Source organism: Neolamprologus multifasciatus, chromosome 10 (assembly GCF_963576455.1).
Source record: "Neolamprologus multifasciatus chromosome 10, fNeoMul1.2, whole genome shotgun sequence".
In the NCBI taxonomy this organism is placed as follows: Eukaryota; Metazoa; Chordata; class Actinopteri; order Cichliformes; family Cichlidae; genus Neolamprologus; species Neolamprologus multifasciatus.
In genome coordinates this window covers 26,048,747-26,067,474 of record NC_140448.1, presented here as the reverse complement: position 1 = coordinate 26,067,474, position 18,728 = coordinate 26,048,747, and the positions used below count along the sequence as shown (strand labels likewise).

The following is an 18,728-nucleotide window of genomic DNA, read 5'->3' as shown; positions in this document are numbered from 1 at the left end:
ATGGCTTTTTGAATCCATACTCTAAAGTTCATTACAGCGATTAAAGATTTATTCAGTCATAGTTATAGATAATTCATCTGAGGCCTATTAAAATGCCTTTTTGTCGCTGCACCATGAGGTCGTTTTTAAAGGGAATGGCAGATGCAACCAAGTATTAGATCCGGCCTGCCCGGGCATTTTTCAATCTCCTCCAGTGGACAAAGGTTTCAAGCCACAGCGGGGGCTCCCAATTTGACACATGGCTCTCACTGAAGATAAAAGGGTCGGCATTTCTTGAACTTTTCAGCACCAAACTTTTCTCGAGTGTGGAGTCCTTATGAAGAGGAGCTCTTCATCAACTATGCTTTTTATTGTCAGAACAAATGAAGGCGCGGGACACAGATACAAAAGCACATCAACATAATCACATATGATTTTGCGTGTAGCCCGTAAAGCATGAAAAGGAAGGCTCGCATAGGGATTTTAAATGAAAGTGAAACTTTGAGAGCTGCAGGTTACACACCGATAACGTGACAGCGTTCACCCAGCTGAACTGCAGTGAACACGCTAGATGAGCGAAATGAGTATTAGCAACAGCGAGATTAAGAAAACAGTGATTAAGTTGTTCACATCATTTACTAACATGACATCTAAATGCATTGCCTTATAGACAACTCAATCACATGTAAACAGTGCTTTAATTGGTCTGTGCCAGTGCTCTCAGCAATTAATTGTTAACAAGATTCCTTTTGGTGTGTTTGGGGCGGGTGGCAGCATGGTCGAAAAATAAATTATTCTGATGTATTTCCAGCACATCGGAATGGAAGTAATCGTTTCGGGAGGATCTGTCCAGACTTTTTTTTAATTAGAAGACCAACCGACCAAAGCTGGATGTAAACAAAGATTTTGGAGTCCAGTCCAAAGGCAATCATTTGAGAGATTTGTGAAAACATACACGCAAAAACGTAAATATCATGGGAAAAGGACCTTACCTTTCATATTACGGATGAACTGTGGGACTCTATCCTTGGCCAGGTTCACAATATATCAATGTGTGCTCGACATACACTTATCCAATTTAAGATAGTTCATCGGGGGCATTGGTCCAGGGATAGACTGGCACACATATACCCGGGGTGGACCCAGCCTGTATAAGGTGTGGGGGTGCTCCTGGTACATTGTTTCATATGTACTGGTCCTGCCCTTCTTTGTCCACCTTTTGGAAATCTGTTTTCCATACCATGTCTGAAGTCCTGCAGCATCAAATTGAACCAGAGCCACTCTGTGCTATGTTTGGTGCGGTCCAGAATCTGAATCTGTCCAACTCCAGACTCTAAACATTAAACCTTTCATTATTGTTGGCCAGGCGAGCTATACTGCTGAAGTGGAAAGACTCTTCTCCCCCCTCACACACACAATGGCTAAAAGATATAATGTCTTGTATGGATTTAGAAAAAATTAGATATACAGTTCGTGGGTCTAAAAATAAATTTTATAAACTGTGGTCCCCCTTTCTGGACTTCTTTGAAAGGTCCACAACTACTGTAACTGAGTAGTCCAAGGAACACCCCCCCCCCCCCCCCCCCCCCCCCCCCGTCTTGTTTTTTTTTGGTTTTTTTTATGAGTCTGTTTGTTGTTTTTTGCTTTTGTTTTTTTTTTTTTTTCTGTTTGGTTTTTTGGTTTGGTTTTTGGTTTATTTGGGAAGCAGGCTGCCAATTATTTGTTGTTTTAAGGGTTAGAGTGGGAACAAGATTGAAATTTTGGAGTATTCTGAAGCATTTTGTGTTATTGTATACATTGTATTGGAACCTTTATCTAATAAAAAGACCTTTGAAAGAAAAAATGTAAATATCATAGGTCCCCCCCATGATCCACTGTAATATCTCTATGAGTGTTCTAGGATGGCAGGAATCTGGAATCATTACAAAGGTTTATTTTTCTGTCTTTCCAGATCTGGTTAAAATATGATTAATGCAAAAAACAAACAAACAAACAGAAGAAGAAGTCTTTTTTTCAGAACTTGCAAACTGAATTTTCTCAGTCAGCATGTGTTTAGTGTCTGTTGTGTTTAAGTCACTTACTGCTGACCTATGAATCATTCAAGGTACTTAACACTTTGCTACTAGCTGCCCGTTATATAAACAAATCGTTCGTTCGAATTTCTTTAGTTGATTATATGAAAAATATCAAAGATATCAGAGTTTGGCATAAAAAGTATTTTTGCACAAATAGGTTGATTCCAAAGAGGAAAACTTGGAATATCTCGGCATGGCGTGCAGTGTGTCCTTAAAAAAATTGAGGAAAAGTAAAGGGCAAAAGAAGTGGTAGGCTTAAAAAGAACTATCTACAGCAGATCAACTGTATCTGAAAGTCATGTCCTTAAGAAATAGAAAAGATCAGGCAAAGAACGGATACAAGACCCAAGAGATGTATCTGACCCTTCCGTTGATCTGTCCTTTGTTCACTGAAGCCTCATCAGAGATGGTCTCAGTGGAAAGGTTGGTGTCAAGAAGCCATTCTTTAGGATGGGAAACACAGAATAGGCTGAGGTATTGACTTTTAAGTTCATTAGAACTGTACAAACTCTGTTTTCATCTTATATACGATATTTCCGTGTATGTTTGTGCATGTTTCAATGTATTTCTCCACATTTTCCCCACTTTCATAGTAAAATATAAAGAAATGAGGGGAGACTGCAGGCTTTTCCGCAGTACTTCAAATAGTAAACATGTCTCGGGAGATCCATCAACAACCTTTTTGATAATTCAATCCCTGCCTTGAAAGGCGGAAAAACTGTAGAAGAAAATCTTCCCAAGCGGCAATTTCCACAAATATGCATGTTTGATTTTCAGTTACCATCCTAAATGTTTTCTTGGCCCAAATTCTACAAGTAAAATCTTACAGTGAGTATTATTACAGTGCAATGACTTCTTCACCTGGAGGCTTTGTTTTTGTTTTGCCCAAACCTTGTCATGACTCCGGTTCCACATGGCCTTATGTGGAAAAATTTGCTTCGCTGTGCTGGTTTTATTTTGGCTCCTCTGATCACATCCGTCTCTTTAGACCAATAAAAGCATCTGTTTGGGGCTGTTTCCTGTTCCTGAACCGATTACATTCTCCCTTTTAACCAAGCCCAGGCTGCTTGGAGGAGAAGTGAGGTCTGCATTTCCAGCAGTCTCTGTGTGGTTATTTGTTTCAGATGGCATTGGTTTCTCATGCCCAAATGAAACAAATTAAAGGAATAAACCCTCCAGAGTTCAAATAAACCTCTCTAAACATGCTTGCTATGAAATCACCCATAGACAAGCATTTGCCTTCTCTCACTGTGCTTTCCAAAGTCCTCCGACATGGCCAGGACTATTTCGGCCACCAGGGAGAATTAATAAGCCTTGATTTCCATTCTTTCCAGGCTTCATGCAGTGCTTAGTCTGCTGCATAGGAGGGCCAGGATTCATGCAGTGAAAATAGGAAGAGGAAAGAAAAGGGGGTGATGGTGGAGGCGACAAAGAGAATACAGGAAGGAAAAGACCTCCAATAAACTTTATAATCCAGTTCATAATTCAGTGAGTTCTTAATATACCCTGCAAAAAAATTCTCTCCAAAGTAGCTCTGAGTGCCACATAACCACATAACAACTGTGATTTCCTTGTATGCCACAGCGAATGGGTGTGATTTAGCCCCTCGGTGCCTCAGAAAAAAGTATCTCTGATATCTGACCTTTGGTGATGGTAATTTCAGCTGGAACTGAGGTCTGAGGCAATATCTCCACTGACCACGCTCTTAGTATGCAGGTTTTCTCCACTTTGGAATATCTCACAGACCTTTACTAACCTTTAGTTTTTCAGCAGGGTCGAGACAGGTGTACGGAGTGGATAAAAACGAACCTGAGTATATGTGTGTGTGCATGTAAGAGTGCTTTGGCTAGGAAGCAAAGACAGGGGATGAAGCAGTATTAAGAGATAAATACTGTACAGGATGAGTCAAAAGACAAAGATATTCATTGGTCAGTAGTTAAATTATGCAAGAGAACTAAGAAAGAGTACCAAAAGAATTAAAACCATAAAAATAATTATGATTAAATACAAACTAAGCACATGAAAAAGAACCACAGATCACACAGTTTCTAGTCAGTCCATAGTCAAAAAGCACTGCATACATTAGGGTTTTTTAAATATATTTTTATATGAGAACGTCTCAAACTGTGTAAATACATTTACTGCACCAACGTCCTGTGAGACGAAATGGTTGCAAATATGAGCGCTTCTAGTGTGTATGCATGTGCTCCTCTGTGTGTGCTCATTCACGGGGGGGTGGAGGAGGAGCGTCCATCTGAGCGTGCACGCAAATGTCCATATGTGCCTTGTTTGTGTGCCATTCTCCATTAAAGCTGCAATTGCTCAGCGGGCATGATTTTCCACTCTGCTGAAAGCAACACTCACCAGCGCCTCACCAACACGAGTCATCAGCTCCCATTACGCCTCGAAAAGACTTCAATCTCTCGGCTGATGACACTTTGAAACTGCTTCCCCTAACAAAATATTTCCCATAGGGTCGTCAGATATACTAACACACATAACACGCTGGTCTCTTATACTGAAGGCGCCATTGAGTCGCCGCATTTCCCACTGTGGCTAACCCTCACGAAATCCCACACCTTGGCCTGTCCGGCTCCGTCCATTTTTGTATTCCTTCCATTCCTCTCGCTTTCTCCCTTGAGCCGCTCGTGCCTGCACCACACTGAGAGAGAGAACACTGCTGGTAATTAGTGGTCTTGATAATGGGGTAAGGCCAAGGAAGGTTGCCAATAATCTGGCCTAATTACTCAGATGTATGCCAAAGCGTTTGTCTAGGACAGGGTGGCAGATAATGGCTTTGGCAGGTGCTGCCAAGGATTTGCCCCTGGTGACGTTAGCTTTTAATGACCACTGAATTGTGCGCACGTGTGTGTATGCAAATGCAAGTCAATATTGCTGGTGAGGACTGGTCTTAACCACTAGGGCAGAGTAGGGGAAAAAAAACAGATTATGCCAAGACATCACATTATATTGTTCCATAATTGCTTCTGTAAATCCTGCTATCAATATTTCACAGTGGCTTCTTTCGGAAGCTTCCCTGTCTAGATTACATTTTCTGACAGCAAATGTCTGAGATTTAAAAGCAATTACACGACAATTTTAGTCTCAACTAGCAGCTCCTAGAGGCTGCAATATTCATTAAACCCCACAATATTAAGGTGTATACTTTTATAAATGTTAATTTGCCAGGGGTCTCATGGCAAATCCTCCAGCCATCAAAATTAACAGGCTTTATGGTTAGCTTGAACACTTTCAGCATCCCTCATCAAATATAAGTCCTTTTTCAATAGTTTTTATGCTACAAATTAACTGTGGTTCACTTTATCTATATTACTTATCTTTAAATACGGGGCCGTTAGAATTAATTTAATAATAATTTTAATCCTGTTCTGCCATTTTCTTTAATAACTAGCAAGGTCAACCAATACGTTTACCTGTTGCATGAATACAGGTGATTTTTTAGTGTTGCTGTTTGATTTCAATAACTAAAGACATAAATGCAGATCCCACTTCTAAATTTTGAACAAAACTTTATGTTGTTATTTTGTGCACAAACGTGCACCATCAAGCACAGCACTAGTTCAGGCTGAACTCAGCCGCAGTTCTGGCAGATCAACTGACTGCAAAGGCATTTGAAATCAGAATTTGAAATACAGCTACACGTTCATCTGGCTATATCATAAGGGCATGCTTTTTAAGCTTGTTCAGCCTGCCCACATTTCCTCCCCATCTGTAAACCACTTTGCAACCCACCTGCACTGTAATTCCTCCCTTCATTGTGTATCTATTTGCATGAATTTCATACTTGCTGTTGTTAATGGTATTCCATAAAGTGGCCTTGCTACTGCTTTTACAGAAAAGAGTCATGTCACCAAATATAAATTATTGCATGTGGAAATTTCACACTTCTTTTGACTGCAGTGATGCTAACCTAATTAATGCTTTGTACCATACTTACAAACATAATTGAAGTAGAGCCAAAAAAGTCTTTTTAGCTGTTTTAAAATGTACAGTAGTCTGATTCATTTTTTATTGACGGGGCGATGATTTGATTTAACGGGGCGACCGTGGCTCAGGGGGTTGGGAAGCGTATCTGTAACCGGAAGGTCGCCGGTTCAATCCTTGGGCTCTCTGTCCTGGTCGTTGTGTCCTTGGGCAAGACACGTTACCCTACCGCCTACTAGTGTTGGCCAGAGGGGCCGATGGCGCGATATGGCAGCCTTGCTTCTGTCAGTCTGCCCCAGGGCAGCTGTGGCTACAACCGTAGCTGCCTCCACCAGTGTGTGAATGCGAGAGTGAATGAATAGTGGCATTGTAAAGCGCTTTGGGTGCCTTGAAAAGCGCTATATAAATCCAATCCATTATTATTATTATTATTCAACAAGGAGTAACCACTACATTATGTGATATCTTTATTTGACTACTTTTTGATGCACTTACATTAAAATTAGATCACATGAAATAAAAAAGCAAAGTCACATTGCTGTTGCTTTTATTATTAGATCAATATTTTCAATCAATTCATCAGTTTTCTCAACTGTTTTCCAATTCAGGGTTGCACTAGGGATGGCGACTAGCTTTGCTGCCAATGGTAGAAAGGCAAAGTTAGCATTTCTATAGAGACAGACAACTATTTATACTCACATTCACATCTTTTTCCGAATTTGAATGATCTATTTGGACAGCAAGAGGAAGTCGGAGTAACCAGAGAGAACTCAGGCAAGCACAGCGAGAGCATTCAACTCAAATCAATTCAATTTTATTTAAGGAAAGTTTTACGTTTAATCGTAAAACTAAAGAGGATGTGCGTCTCCTGAACCCAGACTGGGAGCTGGTTCCACAGAAGAGGAGCCTGAAAGCTGAAGAAGACTCCCTTTCTACTTTTAAATATCCTAGGAACCAAAAGTAAGCCTGCAGTCTGAGAGTGAAGTGCTTTATTGGGGTGATATGGTACTATGACAAGATAAGATGGGGCTGAATTGATGCTGAATTCAACAAGGAGCCAGTGAAAAGAAGCCAAAATGTGGGAATGTCTTTTCTCTTTCCAGCATCTGTCAGCACTTTGCAAATACAACACTGCTAACTCCACAGTCCCATTCATTTTTTCCTGTAATTGAAATTCAATATGTTGCTTTAACCCTTACTTCAAAGGGTAAGCACGGCTTTGTCACAGCAGTGTCGAGACGCTTACGATGAACCTGCCACTTCTTATGAAAACAGTTTGAAGAAGGTCAAAGATTGTCTTGCAAACACACTCCAGAAAGATGCAAAACCAACAAAACATAAACACTTAAACATCATCAGGAATAATGTGAGGACTTGCTAAGAAAAGACGACACAGCAAGTGATTACTTTCTATTTCAAGTCAACAGTAATCAGTAATCAGCCCGCATGCAGTAAGCACTAGAATCTTGAGAGCTGAATAACAAGTACTCCCAAAAAAGACAAAGGTTTCCTAAATACAGTAGCCTTTTTATTCCCAGGGAGCCAATGGAGTCCAGAAAGATCAAGTCAAGCCAAGACAGTAAACACTCAAAAAAAGAAGGCCCTTAGTCACAGAAGCCATTTACTTTTATGTGCATATGGCTCAAGCCACTAGCACTAGGATCTAGGTCTGCTGGAGGAAGCCCGTCTTCTTGGACGCCCTACATTTTCTCTTTGATCAAAATCACAGTGAAACAGTCGAAGGGTTTCTTTTTTCCCAAACCTGATGGCAGAATCATACGACGTGCAAGGAAAAGGCAACGCAGAAGGACACAGCAGGAGTTCACATAATGAAATAATCCACCCGTTGTTGACTGACACTCACCTAAAGGAGAGGAGAAAAAGAGAACAGGGAGAGAAAATATTAAATAATGGATTCCAGCTGCAATATTGACAAGACAAGAATCACAAAGCAAAAATCATGGGAAGGTAATTACTGTGAATGTTTGAGCGGGGCTGTGCAGAACAGCTCATACTCGGCTGGTTCATGTGACTAAGGCAGACTTCCTTTGTTCGCACTCCTGACCAGCTTGACTCGTATTCAAGAGAGAGAAGGGAATTTGCTGACAGGTATGGGTGTAATTAAAGCCATGATTTCACATTAATATTCAAGGTTACCTCTTACCTCTGAAGTTGGCCATCAGGAAAAAAACCTCACTAGAGCTTTTAATGCCAGAGCTTTCCTGTTCTTACCTTTTTTTTATAAACTGACTGATCATTTAGTTTAGTTACTTTGTTTACTTTAGTGAGTTATAATTAATCAGACAAGGCAACGTTAACTAAGGAAATAAGGTTGTACTGTAATGAACCTAAGTGTTTTCTTTATTCAGTGATCAAAATCCACTAATTAATTTACTTCATTTTTACCCACCGGATTTCCAGTAAAATCCCACATTTTCAATGAAAAACTTCTTCCGATGTCACTGAATCTGCTTATTAGAATATTTACCAAACCGCTATAAGTCTAATTATTTTCATTTGTTGCAGTCAGTAATTATGATTTATGCAGTCAAAACACTTGTGACTGCTTGATCCTCTAAAATCCGCTTAAGATTCAAATACCGCAGTTATAATACTGGCCTGTTACATTCCCAAAGGTTACTGCATAACAGTTTTCAAAGAGCAGATGGTTTTGGAGAGAATAGATATAAGCAGGCAAAGTAAAGACGATCGCTCTAACTACTCAAAGGACCACTGTGTTAATTAAAGAGCGATAGACTTAAAACACAGCTTTCCCCACTGCTAACAAAGCCCAGTTACAATTTAGGCCCTGTTGTGTATTTGTTATTCATACAAAAACAAAGCGAGCCAAAAGCACAATTAAGGCAATGCTCGAGTGTGTTAGACTAAACTTTAAAGGGAACCCTGAAAATATGTTCGTTTATAAAGATCTGGAAGCCAGAACGTCGGTGACGTAGTAGCTTCTCGGGCTTGTGATCCATCACAGTCCGCAGGTTGCTGCAATGCGTGAAGCACAAAACTAAAGTCGTGAGCTTTGTTGTAATTGGCTGGCTGTTATGCACGGACTAATGAGCAGTAAACAGGGAAGTCTAGATAGCTTCTAAACAGACACATCGAGCACAAATTCATCGAATTTTACTAAAATCGGACTAATATTGAAATCTGACCTTGAGTACATTTTGGTTAAAGACTCAAAAAGTGATCATTGTGTGCAGTTTTCATTCAAATCTGTCTGAAACTCTAGTCGGTGCATTGATCAGATCATTAAATGTATTCTAAGTAGCAGCATTTATGTTGCTCTTTTATCTTTTTATCAAGTCATTTTCATGGGCCACAATTATCAGTATGTACTGTATATCTTATTAGGTAACTGCATGCGCCTTAGTCAGAAAACACTGAACACAATTCCTCAATCTGGGTACTGATCACTGCTTTGCTTTCACAGGCAGCAACTGCCTTAGTGTACAGTTTATGCCCTACTGCTGTACAGGGGCATCTAATATGTCCCTATCATTTACATTTCTTTGGATATTCACTTGCTACACAAAGGCATTTCAATTCTTTTGGGAGAAGGTTTGAGGCACATGTGATTTTAGTTGCTGCTAATAACTATTAGCATTAGCAAGCTCTTAAAGTTGACTTAATGCATCAGGAAAGAACTGCCAGGAACTCAGTTGCAGCTCTGTTGGACGTTGTCTTCATGCACGACCATAACTATATCAGTTCTTTGGTTCCCAACGGACAGTGCACTACAATCAAAAGCTGTGCACTGTGCTTTTCTTACTTATATACTCAGGAACATTAGAAATAATAATAGCTCTGGAGTGTAACCAGATTATTGTATCGATCCAGAGTGCTTTGAGTAACGGCAGCACTCATAGGTCAAAATATGATCTGAACAGTAGGGGTTTAAAAAAAACACAATACAAATATTTCATAAGATTTTAACAGCGTGCCTTGAAAGGCAAGGGCATTTAAAATACAACTGAGCTCACAACTTGAAAGAGTCAGAGTTCAGTAGTACAAACAAGTATTCTTCACTCTGTTCAGCTTATACTGATACCAGCTCTCATATGTATATAAAGCACACATATCTTTACATATGTTACATCATACATATCAAAGCCAGAGCACTTCCACGATCACAGCCCGATAATAGCTACACTCTCGTCCATTCGTGGCATCGTCTTCAGCCTGAATAAAAACTGGCTTGTGCTGCCCTCGTCACCAACCTTCCAAAAGCCTTTGATAAAATCCCTCTCCCCAAACAACAATCTGTAGGTGTAGATCAGCGGTCTCCAACCTTTTTTGCGCCACGGACCGGTTTATGCCCGACAATATTTTCATGGACCGGCCTTTAAAGTGTCGCGGATAAATACAACAAAATAAAACTAGTACCGGTACCGAAAAAAAAGAAGATTTATTCATAACATACATGAAAAAACCCAGGAAAACCGAGTTAACGATAAAAACGATAACAAAATAACGCTAAAAACCGATAAATACCCTGAAAACCATACATTTCACACCCGAGGCTCAACTCTCGCGGCCCGGTACCAAACGATTCACGGACCGGTACCGGTCGGGGGTTGGGGAACGCTGGTCTAGATGAAACCAACGCTCGTTGATTTCAATATTATTGGATAGCTAGAACCCAAACTGTTGTTGGTAAATCAGTTAGATTAAGCAGTTTTATCATCAAGGAACTGTTCCCCGTTCTTGCTCAGATGATGTTTACTTTACAAATTATATACATAATTTTTTTGTTTTGTTTTGTTTGTTGTTGTTTGTTTTGTTTGTTTGTTTTTTTTTTTTTTGGGGGGGGGGGGTTGGACCAACAAGGAGATTCCCAAAGAGCTATTAGCCAAGAGCATGGATGTACAGTTTTTAAAACTTTTGAGGAAATTAGACAAGTAGAGGGGAAAAAACGGCCTAAAAACTATCTAAATCAAATTAACAGTATGTGAAACTCATTTCCCTAAAAAGCAGGTAACAGAAATTCAGCAAAGATATGACAAAGGACCTGTGATGGTGGCTATCAAGAAGCCATTTTTAAGAAAGGGAAACATGGAAAAAAGGCTGAGGCACGCTTAATTATACAAGAACTGGACTGAAAATCATTGGCAATAGATCTGATGGTGTACCGAATCCAAATTGGATTTGGATTGGATACCAAAAACTGCCAGTGGAGTAAAAGCAGGAACATGAACAGAACCACACTCCCCGTAAGCTAGAGTCGTCTGACGTGTTCTTTAATGGTTCTAGCAACATTTTACACAGTAATTTGTTTACAGCTCTACTGTTTCTGTGCTATTAAAATGTTTACTGCTCTCCGTTTTCACACATAGAAACTCAATGCAACTGTTTCATTCAATAAAAAGGAACCAAATTAGGCAAAACTAAATAAATGTAACTACACAGCTGTCAAACTGTCTTAGGAAAGAAAGCTTTCAAACGATGATGTGAGGATGTAACTAATACTCAACAGTGTTGCAAGAGAAATGCTGAGAGATCACTCTGCACTACATCTTTTTTATGATCTCTGCTCTCATGTACGTTACTACTCAACTTAAGGTCGAGGGAAAAAAAAACTAAAGTACACATGCTCATCCTTTTGCTCGATTATATTATGTCAAGCAAGTTGCTTTTCTTTAAAAGTACATTTTCTCATGGTAGGACAAGCACTCTCGTCTCGATAACTTTACAGTTTTTGAGAAATAACCAGATATTTAATGCTAAATTCTCGATTAAAGAAGCCACATAAGGTGAACTTACTACTTGGTCCGCAGATAGTAATGCAGGATGGGAAACAAAGTGAAGTTTTCTGTGAAAGTTTTATTTCAATTGGGTTAATGGGTTAGAGTGAGTCAAAAGATTCTATAACCCTCCAGCAAAATATCAAATTATTTTTTAAAAGAAGGCTATTTGGTGCTGAAACAATTACTGTAAAAAAGAGTTTTGATCATTCAGTGCCTCAGTGTCTACAAAAGATGATTTTTCCTGCTTTCATTTTAGACTCGGTCTCACAGGCAGAGACTGGTCAGTAATGTCCTGGCAGCCACAAGTCACCGGAGAAGAATGTATATTTTTCAACTGGTTGCTGGCTTTAACAAGAGGAAATTGGACTCAAAGATATTCCAATCCATCCATCCATTATCATCATTTAATTAGGGATCTCGGTTGGACTGAAGCCAAATGTGATGGCGTAGAGGCACGGTGCATCCTAAACAGATCTCCAGTCCATCATAGGCCTAACACCTAGAGAAAGATAACCATTCCCACTGCGCTCAATTTTTAATCCTCTCCATGTCTTTGTACAATAGGAAAAAGTAACCATTGCAGTTGCTTGTCGCAGTAGTAAAGCATTTTTTCTTAGTGACCATTACAATGGATGTACTATGTGCAACTTGTCATGTCCAAGGACCCTTTGCTATGTTCACTAGAGGAGCTGGACGTCAAACCAGCAACCTTCGGATTAGCCACAGGCAGTCCTAACTCCTGATCATGGCTGATAGATGCAGGCTACGTCCACACGTACACGGGTATTTTTGAAAACGGAGATTTTCCGTTTTAAAAAATAATCCCGTCCACACGTAAAGGCAGAAATGAAGTAAAACGCTGCTAGGAACATGCCAAAGCAACAGGTGGCGCTATATTCCTAACCGTGCAGAAATGTTGGCCAATCAGAAGTCTGGAAGCCTCGGTGGGAAAAAGTAAACAAAGCTGGGGCATAGAAGCAGAACCGAGTCGTATGTGTGGAGGGACAGTAACTGTGTGTGTATATGTAAGCATTTAAACACTGCAGAGAGTACAAGTAACAGTAACAGTATTGTAGAAATTCATTTCACTCAAACAATAACGTGGCGCACAGTGTGACGTCAAAAAATGCGCACACCTTTGACGCTGCGTTTTCTCCGTTTTTCTCGTCCACACGTAAATGCAAAAAAGGAGTTTTCAAAAATATCCACCCTGGCCAGCGTTTTTAAAAATCTCAGTTTTCAGTGACCAAAAACGCCGTTTACGTGTGGACGAAAGGTGCAAACGCATAGAAAAATCTGCGTTTTCAAAAATCCCCGGGTACGTGTGGACGTAGCTGCAGTTTAGTCACCTAACAGGCAGGTGCACAAGTGCAACATACAGAGGGACAGTTTGTTCACTCAGCCACTTACCAAAAAAGAAACCAAGCATCCCATTAGTGACACCGAGGCTTGCAATCATTAACAGAAATGAGAAAAGAGAAGGACATGTGTGAGACATGAAAAAGGAACACACAGAAATGAGAGATTCTTAAATAAGGAAGCAATTTTTTCTGTCCAGCAGTAACATTAAGCAGACAGGTTCTTTTTGTGCTTTCACATTTGTCAATTTTCCCATATAATGTGTCACACAGGGACTATTTTTGACAGCACCGCACACAGCGAGCACTGAAGAGTTTAAAATACAAAAAAAAAGGTAGAACAAAGATCTCAAAGTCAAAGAAAGGTGGAGGGGAACTTTGTTAAGATGTTTTCTGCTTGACTGGGTCACATGTCAAGTTTTAAAAAAAAGTGTGCAAATCACATCCTATCAGGAGTGTGACACCGCTAGAATAACAGCTTTGAAATTCATTGTAGGTGACAGGCAAACAAATGCTCAAGTGTGGTTACAGCTGGGAACAGGTGTGTGTCAAGCTTCAAGCTGGCTCCATTTATTTTCTCATCTGACACGGTACGCTAATAGTGAACCTTGTGGTATATTGAGCCACAAAAACGCCTCATTCCATGCAACACCACACTGTATCTAACACAATTAAACATCATCTCAAATTTTATTAAATTTAATTTACCTACAACAGAGCGTGAAGCAGCAGGAAACAAGAGATACATGACACGCAAAACGGTTTCTATCAAAATAAAGCAAACGTTGTGAGGGTTTTGAACCAAATAAAAATAGCATACAAAACACAGTCAAAAGCAATAGAAAAAAGGAGCACGGTGTAGCAGCAATCCTATCTGACCTGTTACTGTACAGTTTAATATCTCCCAGCTTCTTTAATCGAATGAGGAGGCAGATCTCAGCAGCCTGACTGCTTCCACTCTTTGACAGCTCAAGGCTGTCTTGGAAACCTCTCGTGATTCATGTCCTTTGCCAGGCTGCTGAATTGCCGTTGCCACTTGCCAGGTTGCTGTTGTGTCTTTATTCAAAGGGGTGGGGGATGGGGACGAGACAGAGAGAAAAAGAAAGAGCCGTATTTTGTGAGACTTTTGTGACAGGATAACGGAAGGATGCAAAATCTGATGAGCGCCTTCCAGCTGACAGCACGCATGTGTCTGCATGCGTTGACTTCCTGAATGTCGGCTTTCATAGAAAGGCACAAGCCAAAAACAGGATTACTCCATGTCTTGGCAAGATTGAGCACAGACTTTGGAGGATGAAAAAAAAAAAATCAGGGGGTTAAATTTACTGCTGCAGGATAGTTCTACTCAATATTGCATTTCTAGCATTTTTGATGTTTGTTAGAAACTTGAAGCCAGGCTTTGAACAGAATAAGAGACGCCGTCTATAAAGAAAAAAAAAAAAAAAGCATTCATTTTAAAGCAGCTATTTGGGAACTTGTATTTTTAGTGAGTCAGTTCATGGTTATTTTTATGATTTAACTTTTTAATATAGCATAATATAGCAATATATGGGTGGAGGAGGGCTGGAGCAATGCCTTAATGACTCTTAGCACAAAGTAACAATTTTTGCACACTTGCAGTAAGATTAAACCATCTTCAGCTACTCTGTTTCAGGAGTGTAATGGGTAACGCACAAGTTGCAGCATTGGTGCTCATGTGGCCTACCAAACCTAAGACCAAATTCAGATATAAACAATAAGATTTTAGCAACAAATACCTGACCTCACCAAAACATCAATGTTAGTCCACCTTTCGATTACTTTTTAAGCGTCTTAACGTTGCACCCCCTGAATGAACAAATGTGATGTGCGTTTATCGTCTGTATTTTTGAGCTTACGATGATCCCCGAAAGCCTCTCTTCAGTGCATGCTGATGTGTTTACCCTTCACACAGTATGCTATAAATTGTTGCCACTAGTAAGTTGTTTACACTGATTAAGGAACCACTCGTAAATTTCTATTTTCTCTTGGATAAGATGCTAAATCGGTATGCAGAGCAAGGAACACAATCTGATTTAACATTGTGCCTTCTACTTTCTATTTCCAGTGCTCAGGAATAAGTACAAGATTCACGAGATCTTAAGTGGAACGTGCCATGGCGTTCTCATCCTTCTTTGCACGTTCACGTTGTATGCATACTAATGAAGATATTAATTGGCTGCCTTGAGATCAACCTTAAATATGTATGAACTTGCCATTAGCATCACAAGGTAGACATTGGCAGCATGCCTGTGATCCATGTACTATTGTGGATGAAAGGTGTCAACGTTTTATTCTTCAATGTTAATAATATGTAGTTAGCCATGAGATCCTATCTAATCTAATGGCTGCCTGTCCGTCAGAGGATAGACTTTAAAGTTCTGATGCTGGTCTATAAAGCTCAGAATGGTTTAGGACCAAAATACATCAGTGACCTCCTGACCCAGTATGAACCTTCCAGATCCCTCAGGTCATCTGGATCCGGTCTTTTATCAGTTCCGAGAGTCAGAACCAGACATGGAGAAGCTGCATTCAGCTTTTATGCTCCTTATATCTGGAACAAACTCCCAGAAAGCCTCAGATCAGCTGAAACACTCAGTTTATTTAAATCCAGGATGAAGACTCACCTGTTCTCAGCTGCATTTGAATAAAGCACCAAATCTACACTTTTAAGCTTAAATTTCAAAACTTACATTTAACTACTGATTTTATCTACTGTTCTGATTTGATCTGTTTTGATTTTATATACTGTTTTGTTTGTTTGTTAATTAGTTTGTTTGTTTGTTTGCTTGTTTTAATCAATTTTAAATCATGCTTTTTATTTGTTTTTGTTTCTAATGTCTCTGTAAAGCACTTTGAATCACCTTGTTGTTGAATTGTGCTATACAAATAAGCTTGCCTTGCCTTGCCTTAACTGTTCTACCTCTGCTATCAGTATGATTGCACAATGGGTGAAATGATAATGAGTGTTAGACCTCAACAATATCATCCGGTGTGAGTTTATATAACAGGTAACATTGTATATGTAAAATTACCAATACACTGGAAATAGAATTTCTGACAGTGCCACATTGCTTTGTCTACTTTAGGCATTCAATACTGACGGATAATGCCATGAACATTTTCAAAGTCAACCTTTCCTGGGATCTCAGCTACAAACCCTTTAATTCTAGACTTACTGTTGCATTTTTCTTGCAGAATTTCATGGTCAGGTGAGATCTGTTCCCTGTTGTTCCATGAAGAATTAAGCAGATAAAGGAGTTCATCCCCAAGTGTCGCAATTCCATTTAGTAGCCGATCACTATCAGCGTGAGGTCTAGATGTTGGTTTATTCTAACGAAGGAGGCCATCATTAGCCGCAAGTTTGTACCTTATCTTGTTTTAAAATCCAATCATAAAGAGGCAAAATTTGAAAAATTGTGTGATTGTACTGCAGCTCTGTAAGTATTTGGACAACCTTAATGTGATTGTTGTAGGTTCTGTAGATTCCAAAGGTTTCAGTGATGCCAGAGATGGAATAAATAGATGGTTTGCAGTGATTAGGAAAATTGTTGGTTTAGCAGTTGATATTGACAGACTTAACATTTTTATAACACCAGTCAATATACTTCTAAAAATTTCTTTAAACCTTGCAGTGTAAGGTCTTTATATATTTTTATATATTTATAGGATCATCCTCTATTGGGTAAATTGTTGGAAAACATAAACTGTAAAGGTCATTCTGAAAAGCAGAAAAATAAAATGTCAGAGACAACAGACCAAAGTACACTCCAAAGGCAAAAGTCTCATAATGTGACCTAGATTTGATTTTATTTCCCATCACAGTCACAGGCTCGTGGCTTTTTCAAAAATGAGCTTGATGTTTAACAAAAGGAGACCGAGTTGCAATAAAATGGCAGATTTATAAAGTACATAAAACTAAGCACTTGTTCACTTTCTTTTGACATTTGTGTTATCTGAAGTTATGTGTTCCACCTCAGCTTAAAAGGAAATGCCTTCCAAAATTTCAGAAAAATATCTGCAAAATATATTTTTGCCTTCCCTGTCAGCAAATGTATTGTTGACGCCATCTGCATCACAATGTTTCATGTTACCGTATCAGGTTATTTTCATTCTGAATGGTCTTGCTGGTTTCTTCTCTCCTGACAATGGCTGTTTCCATTTTGTCATCAGTACAGCTGTTTGTAGTTAATGTTTGCCAGCAGCTGTAGAATAAACACACACAAACGCGCGCACACACAGAGGCCAACATACTCTACAACAGTTGAACCCAAATCCTGATTAAAAAGCAGCCTTTCAACAAAAACATCCACACTGTGATGGAACCTGCCTTCATCCAATTTCCTTCTTTTTGTTTAGTTCCTGATTTTTTGTTCTTTTTCTTTTTTTTTCCCAGGCTCTGATATCTCCCACCTGGATTCATGAATTGCTAATATGTGTCAACATGAGCCAGCAAACAGAAAACCCAACGATGTCAGCAGTCCAACAAAATTACAATTAAGTAAAATAAATAATTAAAGAAAGAATCGGTCGGTTATTAGAATAAAACAGCTGTATTCAGGGAAAAAAATGCAGCTGAAATTAAAGCAATCATTATAATGTGGGGTTCTTTAACAAGTTAAACACTTACAGACTCAAGATGAAGCTTAATATCTGTTTTTACACATAAACAACACAAATCCAGCTTCAACAAAGCTTCAAGGAAGTGTCAAGAACATTAGAAATGCCACAGCTATATAACAGTTTTAATAAGCAAATGTTAGCGTGATATTATGCTAAATAAAGACGGTTTCCATGGCAAGTTGGTGGCACATTTACACAATGTACAGCTGGAAAAAAATAAATAAATCTGCCAGTTTCCAGCCCACAAAGTAAAGGTTTGCTAAGTTTGACTCAATCAAATACAACGGCACCTGCGCCTGCGTGCACAAATAAAAATGCACATGATGCATCTGTCACTTTGACTTTGCACAAGTGCTCGTGGGCAATGCCCTACTTCCCCGCAGGTGATTGGTGCACATGCACCCAACAGTTACATGCTTTCCACGTGAACATTTGTTCCCTTCATCCCGCCTCAGGCGGCAGGTCTCCTTGGCTGACCTTAAGTTGGACTGCCTCAGCTAGTTTGCATCACATACCTTACGAAGCAGACGGGTTTGTGGCTCCAGTAGAGCCAAAGTACATTTGAGGGTGTAGCAATTTTTATATACTGCAATAAAAGGTCTCCATATGTGAGGTTATTACAGGTCAATCACCAGGACAGGTTTGGTCACAGTTTTCCAACGGGCAAAAGATTTAGAAGTTTGAGTGAAAGCTTGAGGTGAGAATTTACTGAAGTTGTGGGTGTGAAAGTTGAAAGTGATGGACGTCTCTGAAATCGTGGTTAAACATATACTGTGGTTATATTTAGAGGTTTTGAGAAAACAACAGGGGTTTGGTTTTGTTGCGCGAGCCACAGTTCCACATAGTCAAGCACCACTTCCACCTCTTTTTCCAAGACGGAAAATGCCAACACTTTCTTTACCTCATGTTAAATTTCTATTCTGTAAATATGTATTCTGTAATTTAATCGACTGCTTTCCTCTACGAACAAA

At 39.5% G+C, this 18,728-nt stretch overlaps 1 protein-coding gene across 8 annotated transcripts in view; it reads right to left on the bottom strand.

Moving 5' to 3' along the window:
- cadm1a (cell adhesion molecule 1a) overlaps window positions 1-18,728 on the bottom strand; it is a 467,431-nt gene that overhangs the window by 236,741 nt on the left and 211,962 nt on the right. For 5 of the 8 annotated variants that reach the window (XM_085173685.1, XM_085173687.1, XM_085173689.1 and 2 more), the window contains exon 2: window positions 7,762-7,863. The exons of the other annotated variants lie outside the window; for them this stretch is intronic. In XM_085173685.1, the coding sequence (XP_085029811.1) occupies window positions 7,762-7,863 (102 nt within the window). The remainder of the gene's footprint in view (window positions 1-7,761; window positions 7,864-18,728) is intronic. 8 annotated transcript variants of the gene reach the window in all.